The sequence below is a fragment of the Pecten maximus genome, chromosome 4, assembly GCF_902652985.1.
Source record: "Pecten maximus chromosome 4, xPecMax1.1, whole genome shotgun sequence".
NCBI lineage: Eukaryota > Metazoa > Mollusca > Bivalvia > Pectinida > Pectinidae > Pecten > Pecten maximus.
Window position 1 is genome coordinate 11,704,273 of NC_047018.1, and position 14,442 is coordinate 11,718,714.

General features: G+C 36.7%; 1 protein-coding gene across 2 annotated transcripts in view; it reads right to left on the minus strand.

Annotated features, from left to right (window-relative positions):
- LOC117325238 (SCL-interrupting locus protein homolog) overlaps positions 1-14,442 on the minus strand; it is a 17,989-nt gene continuing 3,547 nt past the window's right edge. For both annotated transcript variants that reach the window (XM_033881335.1, XM_033881336.1), the window contains exons 6-16: positions 14,087-14,149; positions 12,921-13,168; positions 11,879-11,962; positions 11,453-11,539; positions 9,590-9,737; positions 9,126-9,226; positions 8,752-8,839; positions 5,805-8,080; positions 5,448-5,601; positions 4,746-4,870; positions 1-4,421 (exon numbers count right to left, since the gene is read on the minus strand). In XM_033881335.1, the coding sequence (XP_033737226.1) occupies positions 3,365-4,421; positions 4,746-4,870; positions 5,448-5,601; positions 5,805-8,080; positions 8,752-8,839; positions 9,126-9,226; positions 9,590-9,737; positions 11,453-11,539; positions 11,879-11,962; positions 12,921-13,168; positions 14,087-14,149 (4,431 nt within the window). In that variant the 3' untranslated portion in view covers positions 1-3,364. The remainder of the gene's footprint in view (positions 4,422-4,745; positions 4,871-5,447; positions 5,602-5,804; positions 8,081-8,751; positions 8,840-9,125; positions 9,227-9,589; positions 9,738-11,452; positions 11,540-11,878; positions 11,963-12,920; positions 13,169-14,086; positions 14,150-14,442) is intronic.

Genomic DNA, 14,442 nt, shown 5'->3' on the forward strand with positions numbered 1-14,442 from the left:
TTAGGTTATAAAATAATTTATTTTAAGGTATTTTTGTTCTTTACAGTTTCTACAAAAATAACTCATAATTTAATAAATAGCATTAAACAAATACATAAAAATATTAAAACAGATAAAAAAAAAACAAATATCTAGACATTCTACCATCATTATTAATTATATGCCAGAAGATTTAGAATAAAAAAATCTGCTACTTAACTGCAGTTAATTGGAGAATACTTTTGTGTGTTCTTAATAGTTAAAATCCCTTAAATGATACTAAAGATATTTGACTGAATAATCATTTCTCTACAGTAGAAGTACACCTGATGGTGTTTTAATCCTACCACGCTTCAATTAATGAAAAATAAATTACACTCCATTTATTGGAGTTACCTATTTTGATTTATGCAGATAGTTTTGAAATCTACACATAGTCAAAGAATATTTACGAAAAGTACATAACTTGCAAAGCAATTAATTTCATACCTAATTTGTTTACTGATAAAATGTACTACATGTACCGGTACATGTAATTTTCATTAGGAATGAAATTATACAGCAATAGGTTCACCACTACACAAAATACTGCTCATTATGCAGGTTCGAGTGACATTTGCTTGGAAGCTTAAAAGTGTATTATTTTTCTTTTAAATGAGTGGGCATAACTATTCCTATATATAGCTACCTCTAATATATTGTATCAATCTCTCAGGACAAATGTGAGACAATCGGATACCTGTTTACATTTCATGTCTAATTCTGCATACTACTACGGTAGTTATTTCCTTTCAAGGAATACAAAACAAAACCCCTCATCATACTCCATAAATTACATACTGGAAGTTGGTTATATATTTTGAACCGTTAACAGTTTTAGTCATATTTGCCGTTAATATTTTCAAGTACACAAATGTCATAACATTTTGTAGATAGAGGTATTCCTTGTTACCTTATTTTTACTGTCTTCCATCTGTAGCAGATTCGTGTTGAAATGTGACACAGTTTAATAACTGATAAAGCATTTCAGAATATTCATTAAAGCAGATACAGTTCCTCAATTAATCTTGATTAATTGAAAATTATCCTACCGAAGTTCTGTTTATACTTTTAACTAGTACAAGATACACCATACATAGATACAATTCACTAGACTAGCTGCTACACTAAATGCATATACAGTGCATGTATTTAATTACCTGACTGATCTTAAATCTGAGGATTTCATCCACAAAACTATTGATGTTTGCAATGAAAAATTAAGAGTCCTAGTTGTTCCATGTACTGTAATGTTTCGTAAAAGAATGACAAATAAAACAATGGAATGGAATTATACATTTCTTAACTGACCACTCTGTTAAGTACACAGCAAGTTCTATAGTCCTGATATACCCTGCACTTCACTCTTAAAGACTAATCACACAGTGCAATTTTTTCATGAGGTTGTCCTTTAAAAATTTCATTAATCTCACTCTTATTATCTTGAAACTGTATTTTTCTTTTAAAAAATCCCTATCAAATTAATACACCATGCATGATTTTGATGTACAAATCATAGATAAGGGCAATGACCTGTAAAAGACAACATAAACATAACTTTATAGAGGATATTTTGATGGTCAATGTATTTTGCTGCCACTTAGCCATACATGTAAATCATTGACAACAAATGAACAAAATTATAATACAGATACATCAAAAATGTGGGACGGATAGAATTCTGAGTATTTTGAGAAACAACCAATTTTGAGCGAAGTAAATTTCTTTCAACATTGTCTCTAATTAAAAGTTGTACATATATCGGGTGTAATGGTAGAATGCCAGACACACTGGCACTAATGTAACCCTGAGAAAAGAACACATTAACAGAGTTCAAACACAATCAAAATAAAACACACTTGTTTACAGTTAGCACTATGTGGCATACCAAAGGTACAAAACATGATTTTGTATTTGTGTTTTTAATAAATAATTGATGTTTTTATCTTGAAATAAAAAGTTGTATAGAGAATGTAACATCAGTATATATTTTCCGTTTTGATGTTAAACTAAATAAAATATTCTACGCAAAAACTTGCCCAAGTACAGAAACCGGTACATCATTCCCTTACAACAGTGAAAATTGAAGAATTCTTATCTTCAAAGCCTATATACAAGACACACAAAGGATATTTCTAAAGGGGACCAACCTAGTTAACGTATGTTCCATTACACCGATACATCTTCAATGTCAACCAAAACAGACAGCTTTTGTTCAAAATAATCTGACCAGAGAATTTGGCAATCAGATAATCTTTCTTGGCATTCCGTCTGACACTGAATTACGGTAATTGTAAAAGATGTTATACATTGTGTATTATTTTTTTTGAAACATAAATTACAAGAAATTACAGAATACCTCTGTGGAGAGTTCATACTAATGAGTTATTTTCCTAGAATTTTATAAACTTTAATTACAATATACATTATTTGATACTCTATAAAAAATCGTGGAAAGCCATAAAGAAAAAAATTGTATGGGATGTTAGTGACTGATAACAAGCATAATAAACAATCTCAGAAACACAAAATATCACAGACTGAAAACAGATCCATTTTACACATCACCAATTAACAGTGCCATCATTGTACACAACAAGTGCTTTTCAAACATTTATACACATGCCCCAGACCCTCATTATCATACAACACTAGATACAACTTTCATGATAGTTATACTTTTATAATAAGAAAAAAGGTGAAAAACATAGTCCACCACTTAATTTGGCATTCATAGATAAGCTAGACTCATTCCACTGACAATCTGGGCTCTCATTCATAGACAAGCTTGGCTCGCATTCCACTGACAATATGGACTCTCATTCACAGACAAGCATGACTTCATTCACTGATGAGCTTAACTTTCACTGACTTTAAAATCTGTAAGTCAGATCATTCACAGTGATTCTATTGTTTAGCTGTATCATTGGCCTGAAATATTATGAATAATGGCCTTTGAATAGATACAAGGACATAACACTAAGTTGTAGTTTATATATTTACAAAACATGTACAGGGTATCACAGTAGCAAATTGTTGTGGTAGTTTTGTGCATGAATATAAGTACAAATTTTATTTGGAATAATCTATCTCAAAGTATCTACATCTCAACTTTTAGAACAATATTTTCAACATCACAATCTACAGGATTTACAGGTATTGAATAAATGAATAATTCTACCCTTGCATCATCAATATAAAATATACAGGAGCTTAATTTATTAATGCCTATCTAAAAACTGATACAAAATATCTGCCGTAATTTACTAGATAAAAAACACTTTGGCTAATATCAGCACCACCTTCACCTTCCAATCTTTGGTAGTTAGATTATACACAATCAACATTATAGTAACTTTGGAAGTGTCTTGAGACGTGTAATATCTAGTATGTTGTCATCATCCTCCCTTGGTTGGGGTGGAGGGGATGGTTCCCTGGCTATCGGACTCAGCACTCTGTCCACAGTCACCACCCGTCGGTTGTCTCCCATTGGACTACTATAGTCATCGTAGCCCTGTGGGCGTGTACTTGAAGCACAATGTATATGTTGACGGGTGGGTGTGGCATTGTTACTTGTCTGACCATGCAACAAACAATTATCCTCCTGACCCTTCTCTGACGACCTATCTAAACGACAGGTTCTGACAGGGGTGTGCACATGAGGGGAGAACTGTTGAACACCATGTGTCGGAGGCTGGGGGGAGGAGAACTGCTCTACACCACGTGTACTTTTAGGTGTGGCTGGTGAAAAGTTGGAATATGGAGTCCCTATCTTTCTTGGTTTTTCCACACAAGGACTTCCATAATCTTTATTGTGTCCATTTATTAGGGGACTTCTGGTTTTAGCTGTGAACTGCTCTTTGTGCCCAAAAGGACTAACAGACACATTGTGACTGTTTGGGGTCCTATTCTGAGGTGTGCCCTTGACAGGTCTATGACGGAGCACCTCTGGGGTGACCTGAGCGGGTGTATCAGACCCTGAGGTAGCTGTACTATAGTCCAGTTTTAACCGATATGTGTCGTCCATCAGAGTGTTTTCACTACTATCACTATTAGTCTCACTCAGGAGGCCATGTTTCTCCATGTATTTCCTTGTAGCAAATGTCATGTCATTTGGAGATATGCCCATGGTAGTCACATTTGGGGTAGAATCCTTATCGTTTTGTAGCACATGTTTCAGCATTGCTAGTCGTTGATTTTCTCTCAACCCTTTTGTCACTCCCCTCGAGTGAGCAGCTTGTGAATGAGCTTTACTCATCTGTGTGAGCTGCTCATCATTGAGGTATTTCATTGCCATGGCATTGATTTCCATGGAGCTGTCCGAGTCCGAGTCAAATAACATGGACATGTAGTTAATCTTTGGGATGTACGTTGTATCGGCAGGGTTACTAGAAACATCATACCTGTAACATATAATCAATAACAGTTAATCACTATATGTGATATCAGCAAATACATTTTACAAATATCACCATTCCATTGCTTATATATATTCAAATTGTGAGTAGAATATTCTGTGATTGTAATTCTGGTGCTATTTTTCCACAGTAAAGAGACATTAGCTTGACGAGTATTACAAACAATTATCTGCTTTATTGGAGTGTAATAGGCAATACATATTCATCGTGATCCAACAGATCGTACTCTGGTCAGGCATTCATGTAACATACTGTTTGATCATTACAGTTGGCCTAATTTATCACAGTGAGTGACTACACAATCTTTACCTCTGCATGTTGCTGAGATGGTGACCTAACATGATGCTCTGTTGTAGTGTGTCCTTGGTCATCTCAACATGACCACTGTCCATGTCCTCCACGCTCTGCTGGTTCAGCATCTTATGGATGTTATCCTACATAATTTTAACACAAAGATGTCAATAGCTTTGAATGTCATTCTGAACATCATTACAAAGTAATGCAGTGACACCATCCACACACATCACTGGTAGCTGATGCTGGTACTTCACTTTACAACGATTGAGAAACAATTAATATATCAACTTCTAATAATCATGATTGTTGACTTTGAAGGAAGCGTATAAGTAGTCTTACTGTAGAAGAAATCCCAAATGGTTGGGCAAGTGACCCAATACCTTCTCATGTCCAATGGGGGAATCAAACCCCTGCCACTTAGATGAAAGGTAAGTGTAATAACCATTGTGCCACCCCACAATGCTGATGTTGATAATTGCTGATGTACGTATTATATTAAGTTGAGGATAAGTGGTGTAACATTGGTCTAACATGTATGGTATTATAGGTAACACATTATCACAGAAATAGCAGGGATGTTTATGTTCCAAACTGTCCCAAGAGTTCTAAACAAAGCTCTGTAAATTCAACTCCTTGTACACTATCTGTGCTGTTAACACTCAAGCACTGGTATTTTTCGTAAATAACCTAACCAACTACGACTGAAGCACTCACCATAAGTCTGTCATAGTACTGCTTTGTGTTCTTGTCATCATGCACATCCTCCTCATCCTCAGAGTCCCCCTCCCCAACGTTCCCTCCACACATGCTGGCCGACAGTGGACTTTTACTGAACTCATTTGACTCTGTCTCTCTGGATGTTATGGATCTATATAAAGGAATGATAAAAATAAAGTCAGTCTAAAGAATAACTGAGATCCTCCTCATGTTTGAACATAGAAAGTTTGGAAGTTTGTTTCTGTCTATAATGGTATAATTCTCTTATAATTCTGAGCATCTTCCAATCCACAACTTTATAGATATCTTTTGTAAAATGACATAAATTTGGATACAATGTGAAACAGAACTCACCTGGAAGGAGAGGATTGATAGCTGGGAAGGTCAACAATGATTTCTGACTGGACACTATCAACTGTCTGGTTGTGGACAGCCATATTGTCCATCACATGAGAAAGATCACCCTGGGAAACATCTACTTCCTCTTCGCGCTCCGTACTGTTGAGGGGCAACAGCCCCCTGTGTCGGATTTCTGCAGGTGTCCGGGGGTCATTACTACATCCCGAGGCCTCACTAGGAGCTGAGCTACTCCCTGATGATCTCTGTCTGCGTTCACCCATGCTACACTGGGACTCCTCACTTGAGTGGTGACTTGTGTGCTGGCTGTATGGATGAGGCCCATCACTGGAGGACTGACTGTGGGGCAAGGATACTTGATGCTGTAGTTGTGGTCGAGCCTTTTGGGGGCTGGTCTGAAGCATCACAGATTGTTTACTCCGCGGACACTGCATGGTAGTGTTGACCCCCACTGAACACATGTTGTTCTTTTGTTTACTCTCCTCAGTCATAGGACCTACTAAACTGTCCCGAGTGTCCGATGAGTTGATGGAGGGTGGCAAGTCTGTCATGGTTGTACACTGTGTGGATGCACTCTGACTGTGCATGAGCATTTGTATCTGAGTCTGTAACTGTTTGAGCTGAGCGTCCTGCTGAAGAAGCAGCTGATAAACCTCTTTTGGAACTTGGTTCCAGTTGATATCTGATCCCCCTAAAGCCTGTGGCATACTAGATTCCTTTGGCCCATCAGGGGGAGATGCACCACATTTGACATTGTTCCCTTTCTCTGGGGTGAAGCTAAGACCACTGTCATCACTAGACTTGCTGCTGTCACCTTCTGTTGTAGATCTTCTCTGGTCCTGTTTTTGGGTTATTTGTCCACCAGATACTGGTGTAAACTGTGAAGACTTTCCCTGCATTGATTGAACTACCCCACCGGATACTTGAGGGGTGGCAAACATTTGTCCTTTGGAATGTGAAGCTGTCATTTGCTCCTTAGAAACTAAGCCTATATTGGGTGCATTGGAATACACATGACCATTGGATGAGGGAACAGATTCTGGATATATCTGCCCATTGGTGGATGATGTTGGATATATCTGTCCATTGGTAGATGATGTTGGATATATCTGCCCATTGGTAGATGATGTTGGATATATCTGCCCATTGGTAGATGATGTTGGATATATCTGCCCATTGGATGCCAGATAAACCTGCCCATTGGATGATGATGTTGGATTTATCTGCCCATTGGAGGAAGATGTAGGATATATCTGCCCATTAGTGGATGACATTGGATATATCTGCTCATTGGAGGTTGGATAAACCTGCCCATGAGAGGCTGGAATGTGCTGGTGGTGAACAAATGCTGACTGTGGCTGACTGCCTCTAGGCTGCTGGCTGTAAGGTTGGTGCATTCTACTTGGTCCTGCGGGGCCTGTGAAAGGAACATTCTGTCCCACCCTCGGGTCTGGATAAGACATTCTGGGTTGTGGCTGTACAGGAACAGGGGGCTGAACAGACCTTGGCACTTGACCTGACATGTTTTGTATGTGTGGATGCTGAGACATGGCATCAATTGTTCTTGGAAAAGAGCTTCCCTGCTGCTGCTGAGTGTTGTGATCAACATATGGCACCTGTTTTGGATGAGGCATGCTGCTACTGTTAGTGCTGACTTGTTGGCTATGCTGCTGAAACTGACCTGGCAATCCTTGAGAGACAGGAAAAGGACGACCACTGGGTGTGTCATAGCCATTGGTCATTGTCTGTCCTTGCAATCCATTCAGCTGTGACATACCCCGATGCGTGGTGTTCTGGTGGTACAATGGCTGACCACCTGGTACCTGGTTATCTTCTTCAGACAAGGCCATATTACCCATGTAGTTGTGAATACCAACCCTGCTGACAGGTGGGCCCTGTGTGCCTGTGCCTCTGCTGACAGGTGGGCCCTGTGTGCCTGTGGTAGAGTGAGGACGAGGCTGACGACTTTGTTGATGGTAGAGCTGGTTCAGCTCTGGGGCACTGTGGCTGTGAAGTGGCATCCTCCTCTGTGGCTGCTGACTGCTGTGCGCAGAGTAATGCGGTGGCTGCTGTGAGTAAGCAGGCATACCAGGCTGACCAGGTATGTTGGTCAGAGGGCGCTGGGGGTTAAAATCTTTGATGTTATTAATGCCCTGTGGGCGCCCCTGGTTAATTGCCAATCTCTTGGGTCCTCCATCAGCAAAGATACCTGACTGTCCATCTTCACCAAACAACAGGGACACTTCTGGCACCATAGGCATCATCGCAGGTAACTGTGGCAAGGAGAAATGGAATCAGTATCCATGATTATTCTACTGTGTCAGTAAAGAATGATAGAATTTAATTTGCATTCTGCTGTTATGTTTGTTTATTACACTTACAGCTTTATTATTTGTTGCCATCTTACCAAATACTAACTAACCAAGACATGTGTTACCATTGGAAAAGCAAATAACAATGATATTTTCTTCTTTTTAGATTTTGATTAATATACTTAAATCTCTCAATGTACAGACTGATATTAAACCAGAGTTCTGGCTTTATTCAGAGTAAACTTTAGTATCAAGTATGCATCTATAGACAAATTTATTATCCAGTTTAATCCTGAAATACATTAAACAAGTAAACTGTTTCAGATTAAACAGTAACAAAAGCAAGATATCTGTGAATAAACTTTGTTGCCATGATCTTACATAGTGATGGATGTGATACAATTTGCCATATAAAATTACGTCTAACTCCAGCTCTCATTCTGGAGTCATTACATTCTCCTGTTCATAATATCAAGGAAAATATTGAAGGGGTCAACTAGAGTCTCTGTCCTCATTTTGATGGAAATCAAGTTAAAGTGAAGTAAAGAGCAAAGAGTAACCAATACCAGGACAGGAGCATGGAAAACAGAATAGGAGGGTAGGCAGAAAACTTTAAAATGACAACAATTTACTTTTGATTTGTGAGGAGCAGGAATATTCCTTGGTGTTATTTCATCACTAGTAGGAGCTGGCTTCTGGGTAAGTTCACCACTGGAAGAACTGTAAAAAAATAAATAAAAAATGACTAAGCTGACATTTTAGTTTCATAATCAGAATAGAGTAACAAAAGTATATTTTTGTTACAGGCAATGAAGATTTTAAAATATTACTTAAATCTAAGCTTTTCTTGTAATAAGGAATATAATATGAACTATTCAAACTTCTTTATAGCAATATTATACATAAAATATTCCATATTTATCCAGTGTTGTTACCAAACTAGTTGATCAACATTCAAAAGACCAGAAGGCAATACATTCTACTAAGCTCAGTTTAGTATTTTTACCTTTCAGTGAACTGATGAAGAGCACCATCAAACAATTCCCTTTTATGGCCATTTTTTACAGTATTTAAGTCCACATCAAAAGTAGCATTTGGATCATTGGACTGAAAGCAAAATTCCATATTCATTCATTAATATAAAATGTACAGTATCATAGAATAAATTTAATAACAGCATGAAAAATTAATATAATGTAGTTTTTATTACATGTATGAGATAGTTTAAAATGTTGGTATACTATATCTTTCATTTGTATCCAGTGGTAACACTATATATATTATCCAGTAAATTCAATGTAAATTGTAGACCAATTTTTAGTTATTTGAATACTAGTGAAGACTTTAATTCAAAACAATTCAATTTTAATAAATAGTATCTAGTTGCAGTTTTACAGCCAGGGCAGATTTTGGAGGATGTAAGCTGTTTGCTAGTAGTGTGTTGGATCTGCAGTAGGTATTCTGACTTACTTTAGATATACTGACAACTTCGTATCCTGTGAGGAGGTCAAATTCCATCTTGGATGTCCCTGACATAGTACTGAGTTCGTAAAACTCTGGCTTAGAGTGGACAGGGCTGTAGAGGACTAGGAGGAAGGGCTCTGGAGGGGAACATATCCTGAAACATATTGTTTAATATGTAAATCACAGACAGGTGACACAAGAGCAGTAATGGCATATTGGGGCCAAAACATCTGACAGAAGTAAGATCATAACACAACAGCAAGTCCACACAGACGTCAGAAAAATCACAGAGCAAGGTCAAGGTCAACAAAAAGGTCATATACAGCACAGCAACAGGTTGGTACAGATTTCAAAAGGTTAGACACAATGTAAGATTACAGATACTGATAAGGTAACATCAGCATCTTAATACTGACAACACTGAAACCAAAAGGAACATACAACTTAATACTGACAACACTGAAACCAAACACAACTTAATACTGACAACACTGAAACCAAAGGAACACACAACTTAATACTGACAACACTGAAACCAAAAGGAACACACAACTTAATACTGACAACACTGAAACCAAAAGGAACACACAACTTAATACTGACAACACTGAAACCAAAAGGAACACACAACTTAATACTGACAACACTGAAACCAAAAGGAACACACTACTTAATACTGACAACACTGAAACCAAAAGGAACACACTACTTCATACTGACAACACTGAAACCAAAAGGAACACAACTTAATACTGACAACACTGAAACCAAAAGGAACACAACTTAATACTGACAACACTGAAACCAAAAGGAACACACAACTTAATACTGACAACACTGAAACCAAAAGGAACACACAACTTAATACTGACAACACTGAAACCAAAAGGAACACACTACTTAATACTGACAACACTGAAACCAAAAGGAACACACTACTTCATACTGACAACACTGAAACCAAAAGGAACACAACTTAATACTGACAACACTGAAACCAAAAGTAACACAACTTAATACTGACAACACTGAAACCAAAAGGAACACAACTTAATACTGACAACACTGAAACCAAAAGGAACACACTACTTAATACTGACAACACTGAAACCAAAAGGAACACAACTTAATACTGACAACACTGAAACCAAAAGGAACACAACTTAATACTGACAACACTGAAACCAAACACAACTTAATACTGACAACACTGAAACCAAACACAACTTAATACTGACAACACTGAAACCAAAAGGAACACACTACTTAATACTGACAACACTGAAACCAAATGGAACACACAACTTAATACTGACAACACTGAAACCAAAAGGAACACAACTTAATACTGACAACACTGAAACCAAAAGGAACACACTACTTAATACTGACAACACTGAAACCAAAAGGAACACACTACTTAATACTGACAACACTGAAACCAAAATTGGAACACACAACTTAATACTGGCAACACTGAAACCAAAAGGAACACACTACTTAATACTGACAACACTGAAACCAAAATTGGAACATACAATTAATACTGACAACACTGAAACCAAAAGGAACACACTGAAACAAAAACAAACATTAACAATTTAATACACACTGACAATGTAACACAGAAACTTTATAAGCATGGAGAAGTATGGTTATTATAGATTGTGAAAAAATCAGTGAAGGCAGAGACAAAGGCTTTGACATATATACAATGAAGCTTGAAACAGAATATATTATTGGTAACAGGTCACCCTGGAAAACATTAACGACAGTAGGAATAATTACTTTTATGATATTTAATGAAAAGATAAATGAATATTAATCAGTTATGAGGTACATATGAGGGCTCTACTACATTAAGATTACCTGTCTGTGATACTGGAGTTGTGAATGTAGCGTAGACATGCTGCCCACACAAAGGGACTATACACAAACGGCACGCCGCTCACCCATCTGTAAACAACACACAATATGTATACTGCCAAGTTCTCACAACTTCTGGCAAAGTGCCAGGATATTGGTCTTTGTATTGATATATGATACAAATAAATGAAGTGATAATATAGAACATGATTGTATTTTCTCATTCTGAAATATCTCCATACAAATTTGAAATTAACCAAAGGACAAAGCCCCAATAGTACCAGGCGTTTCTTATCTTGTTTTAACCCTTTTTACACAGACTCTGTAATGCATCAACATTTGGTATGAATTCACAATGAAAGAAAACAAGAAACAATATTCCAACAAGAGGTAAATTAGGATTTTGGATACATATGTAGCGACACTTACATTCCAACAAGAGGCAGACTGAAGACTTTGGGGTCAGACTCCAACACTAGTAGCACTTTTCTTGTATGGTCCATTGTTAGATAACTACAAATCAAACATGTATGTATTAACCTATGGCTTTTCAATATTTCGTTATTGTAAATATGTTTGATGTATTTTTTTTCAATTAATTTTGACAGAGTCACATGTCAATAACATACATGAAAGTGTCATATGTACATCATACAAGAATTCCATAGAAGTGGATGTGTCACCTGCGCAGCATGTTGGTGATTATGAAGAAAGTGATACAATTTAAACAAAACGGAAAGTTATTTTTTTGTGTGTTTGATGCTCATAAATCATTCTAAATTCCAGACAGATAATGCACATATATGACAGTGACCATCTATAATCAGTAAGTAAACAGTGTATTCAATGGTTTCTACCTCTTTTCTGAGAACTACTAGTAACTACAAGTCATTATTTCATGTACTGCTGATTGGCTGAGATCAAAGGTCATGCTGAGATGACCTCCTACAGGGTATTGTTAGATCTTGTATTGCAGTGTATCATAGAGGAGCAGAAATTACAAGTCTATTCTAATTAGATTGATAAGACATTAGTCTATATATAAAACAAGTTCATCTAACTTCATCAATAATTTCAAAAATTTCTACAGTGTAGTTGGAACTTCCAGGTGAGACACTAACAGGACACATATAACAATTTATCTACAGTTGTATGGAAGTCAACAAAGGCCCAGAGGGCCTAAATCACTGACCTGGTTGTTTTGACTTAACATCAAAATAATGTTTATTTTCAATTTGTTAATAGAAACAAAGCCCAGACTCAAAACAATGGGGGTCAGTCCTATCATTTGTATAAATTAGAATCCAAGCCACATAGGAATGCTTCTTACCAAATTTGGTTGACATTGTATCAATTTACAAAACAAACAAAAAACACACACACAAAAAATATCCTGCCAGCTCAAACTTTTAAAAGGAAGAACTATATGTAGCAAACACCATAAAATCTTAAATACAGTGGAAATGCTTACCCTGTTTTAGGTTCCCCCTGAAGGTGACTCAGACTCATTGGCCCCGACAGGTTTTTGGACAAAGCAGTTGGCACTATAGGTACAGGGGTGATGGGCACAGCTTTCAACTCAGTACCCATAGTGATGATGTCAAACTCCAGATGGTGTACACTCTTGTCTCCAGTGGAGAAGAAGTTACACCAGCCTTTCACCAACAGAAAACTGCCTACATCCAGTGGCTCCTTTGCGCAACATCTCTGTTTTAGCACCTACAACAATCAAACAAATATTGGCTGATACCAAACTTTAAGAAGAAATAACTTTTGGAACTACAATCCAAGATGGCCACTAGAGCTAGATAATGGATTGGTCTATCAATCACATAGAAAGTCGTTTCTTTAAAGAAAGCACTTCATTTATTATCTAGTTCTATCCTTATAATTTGATTTTAAAACTAAAAAAGAAAAATTTTGTAACAGAATTATGTTTAATTCACAACAATATTATTTTTTATCTCCATTGAATTTCGACATAGGCCACATTTTAAATTTTCTGCATGCCTGTTGACAGGAACATATGCTTTTCAGTCTCAATTCCAGGTATGTTGATGTGACAGTCAATGGCAAACTGATTGTCAATGCTTTTTGCCTAAGATACATGCACAATTAACTTATTAGCTTAAAAAAAAAAAACTATCCAGATGTCTGTGGATGACATTAAAATGTGTATAAGTTGCTGTATATACCATAACATTAAAGATAGAATGAATAAACCTATGAAAAACAGTGAAAAAACGAAGTTAAATGATGATATTAAGGATTATTTTTTCTTCAATTTCCAAATTAAATTTAACAAGTAACTTATAGCATTTGCAAAAAGCTTCATGCAAATACACTTTTTCCTTCTGTCCAAATTCAAGATAGCCAAATAAAAGAAAATTATCAAAATGGGACTAAATGATGTTGATTATTTGGATTTTAAACTGACTTGTAATTCAAGGAAATTATTATTGAGAAAGTAATCAAATTGCGATATATCAACATGTATGATACACAAACATGCATTTGGTTGTAAATCCTTATTTTGTCTTATGCTACAATGAGATTCTTGGTTAATCCCAAAGATTAGCATTGCATCATAATCTGGGGTCTGTATTGTCGGACCTACAGAGGTATAGAACAGCTTACCTTTAATCCCATGAGATAATCATCTATTGAGCTCTCCCTCTCTTTCTTAGTGTTGCCCATAATCTGTGAACAAAGCCAAATGCCATATAATAAATCGATTAATAAACATCTGTTAAGACACTACTACCTGGTATATAAATAGTACACTTATGGTACATATGGGTTAGTAGATCTGACAATTGTCACACACCTTAACTTGTACAGGTATAAATCTCTGCTGTTTTATACCTGAGGTCACTCACCTGGATACAATTCTACTGCCTCATTACTAGTAGGTACTACATGTAGTACTAGTTCATTAATTGTGGTCACCAGGAGAGACTGGTTCAGTATTGGAGAACACTTACCTGGAACCC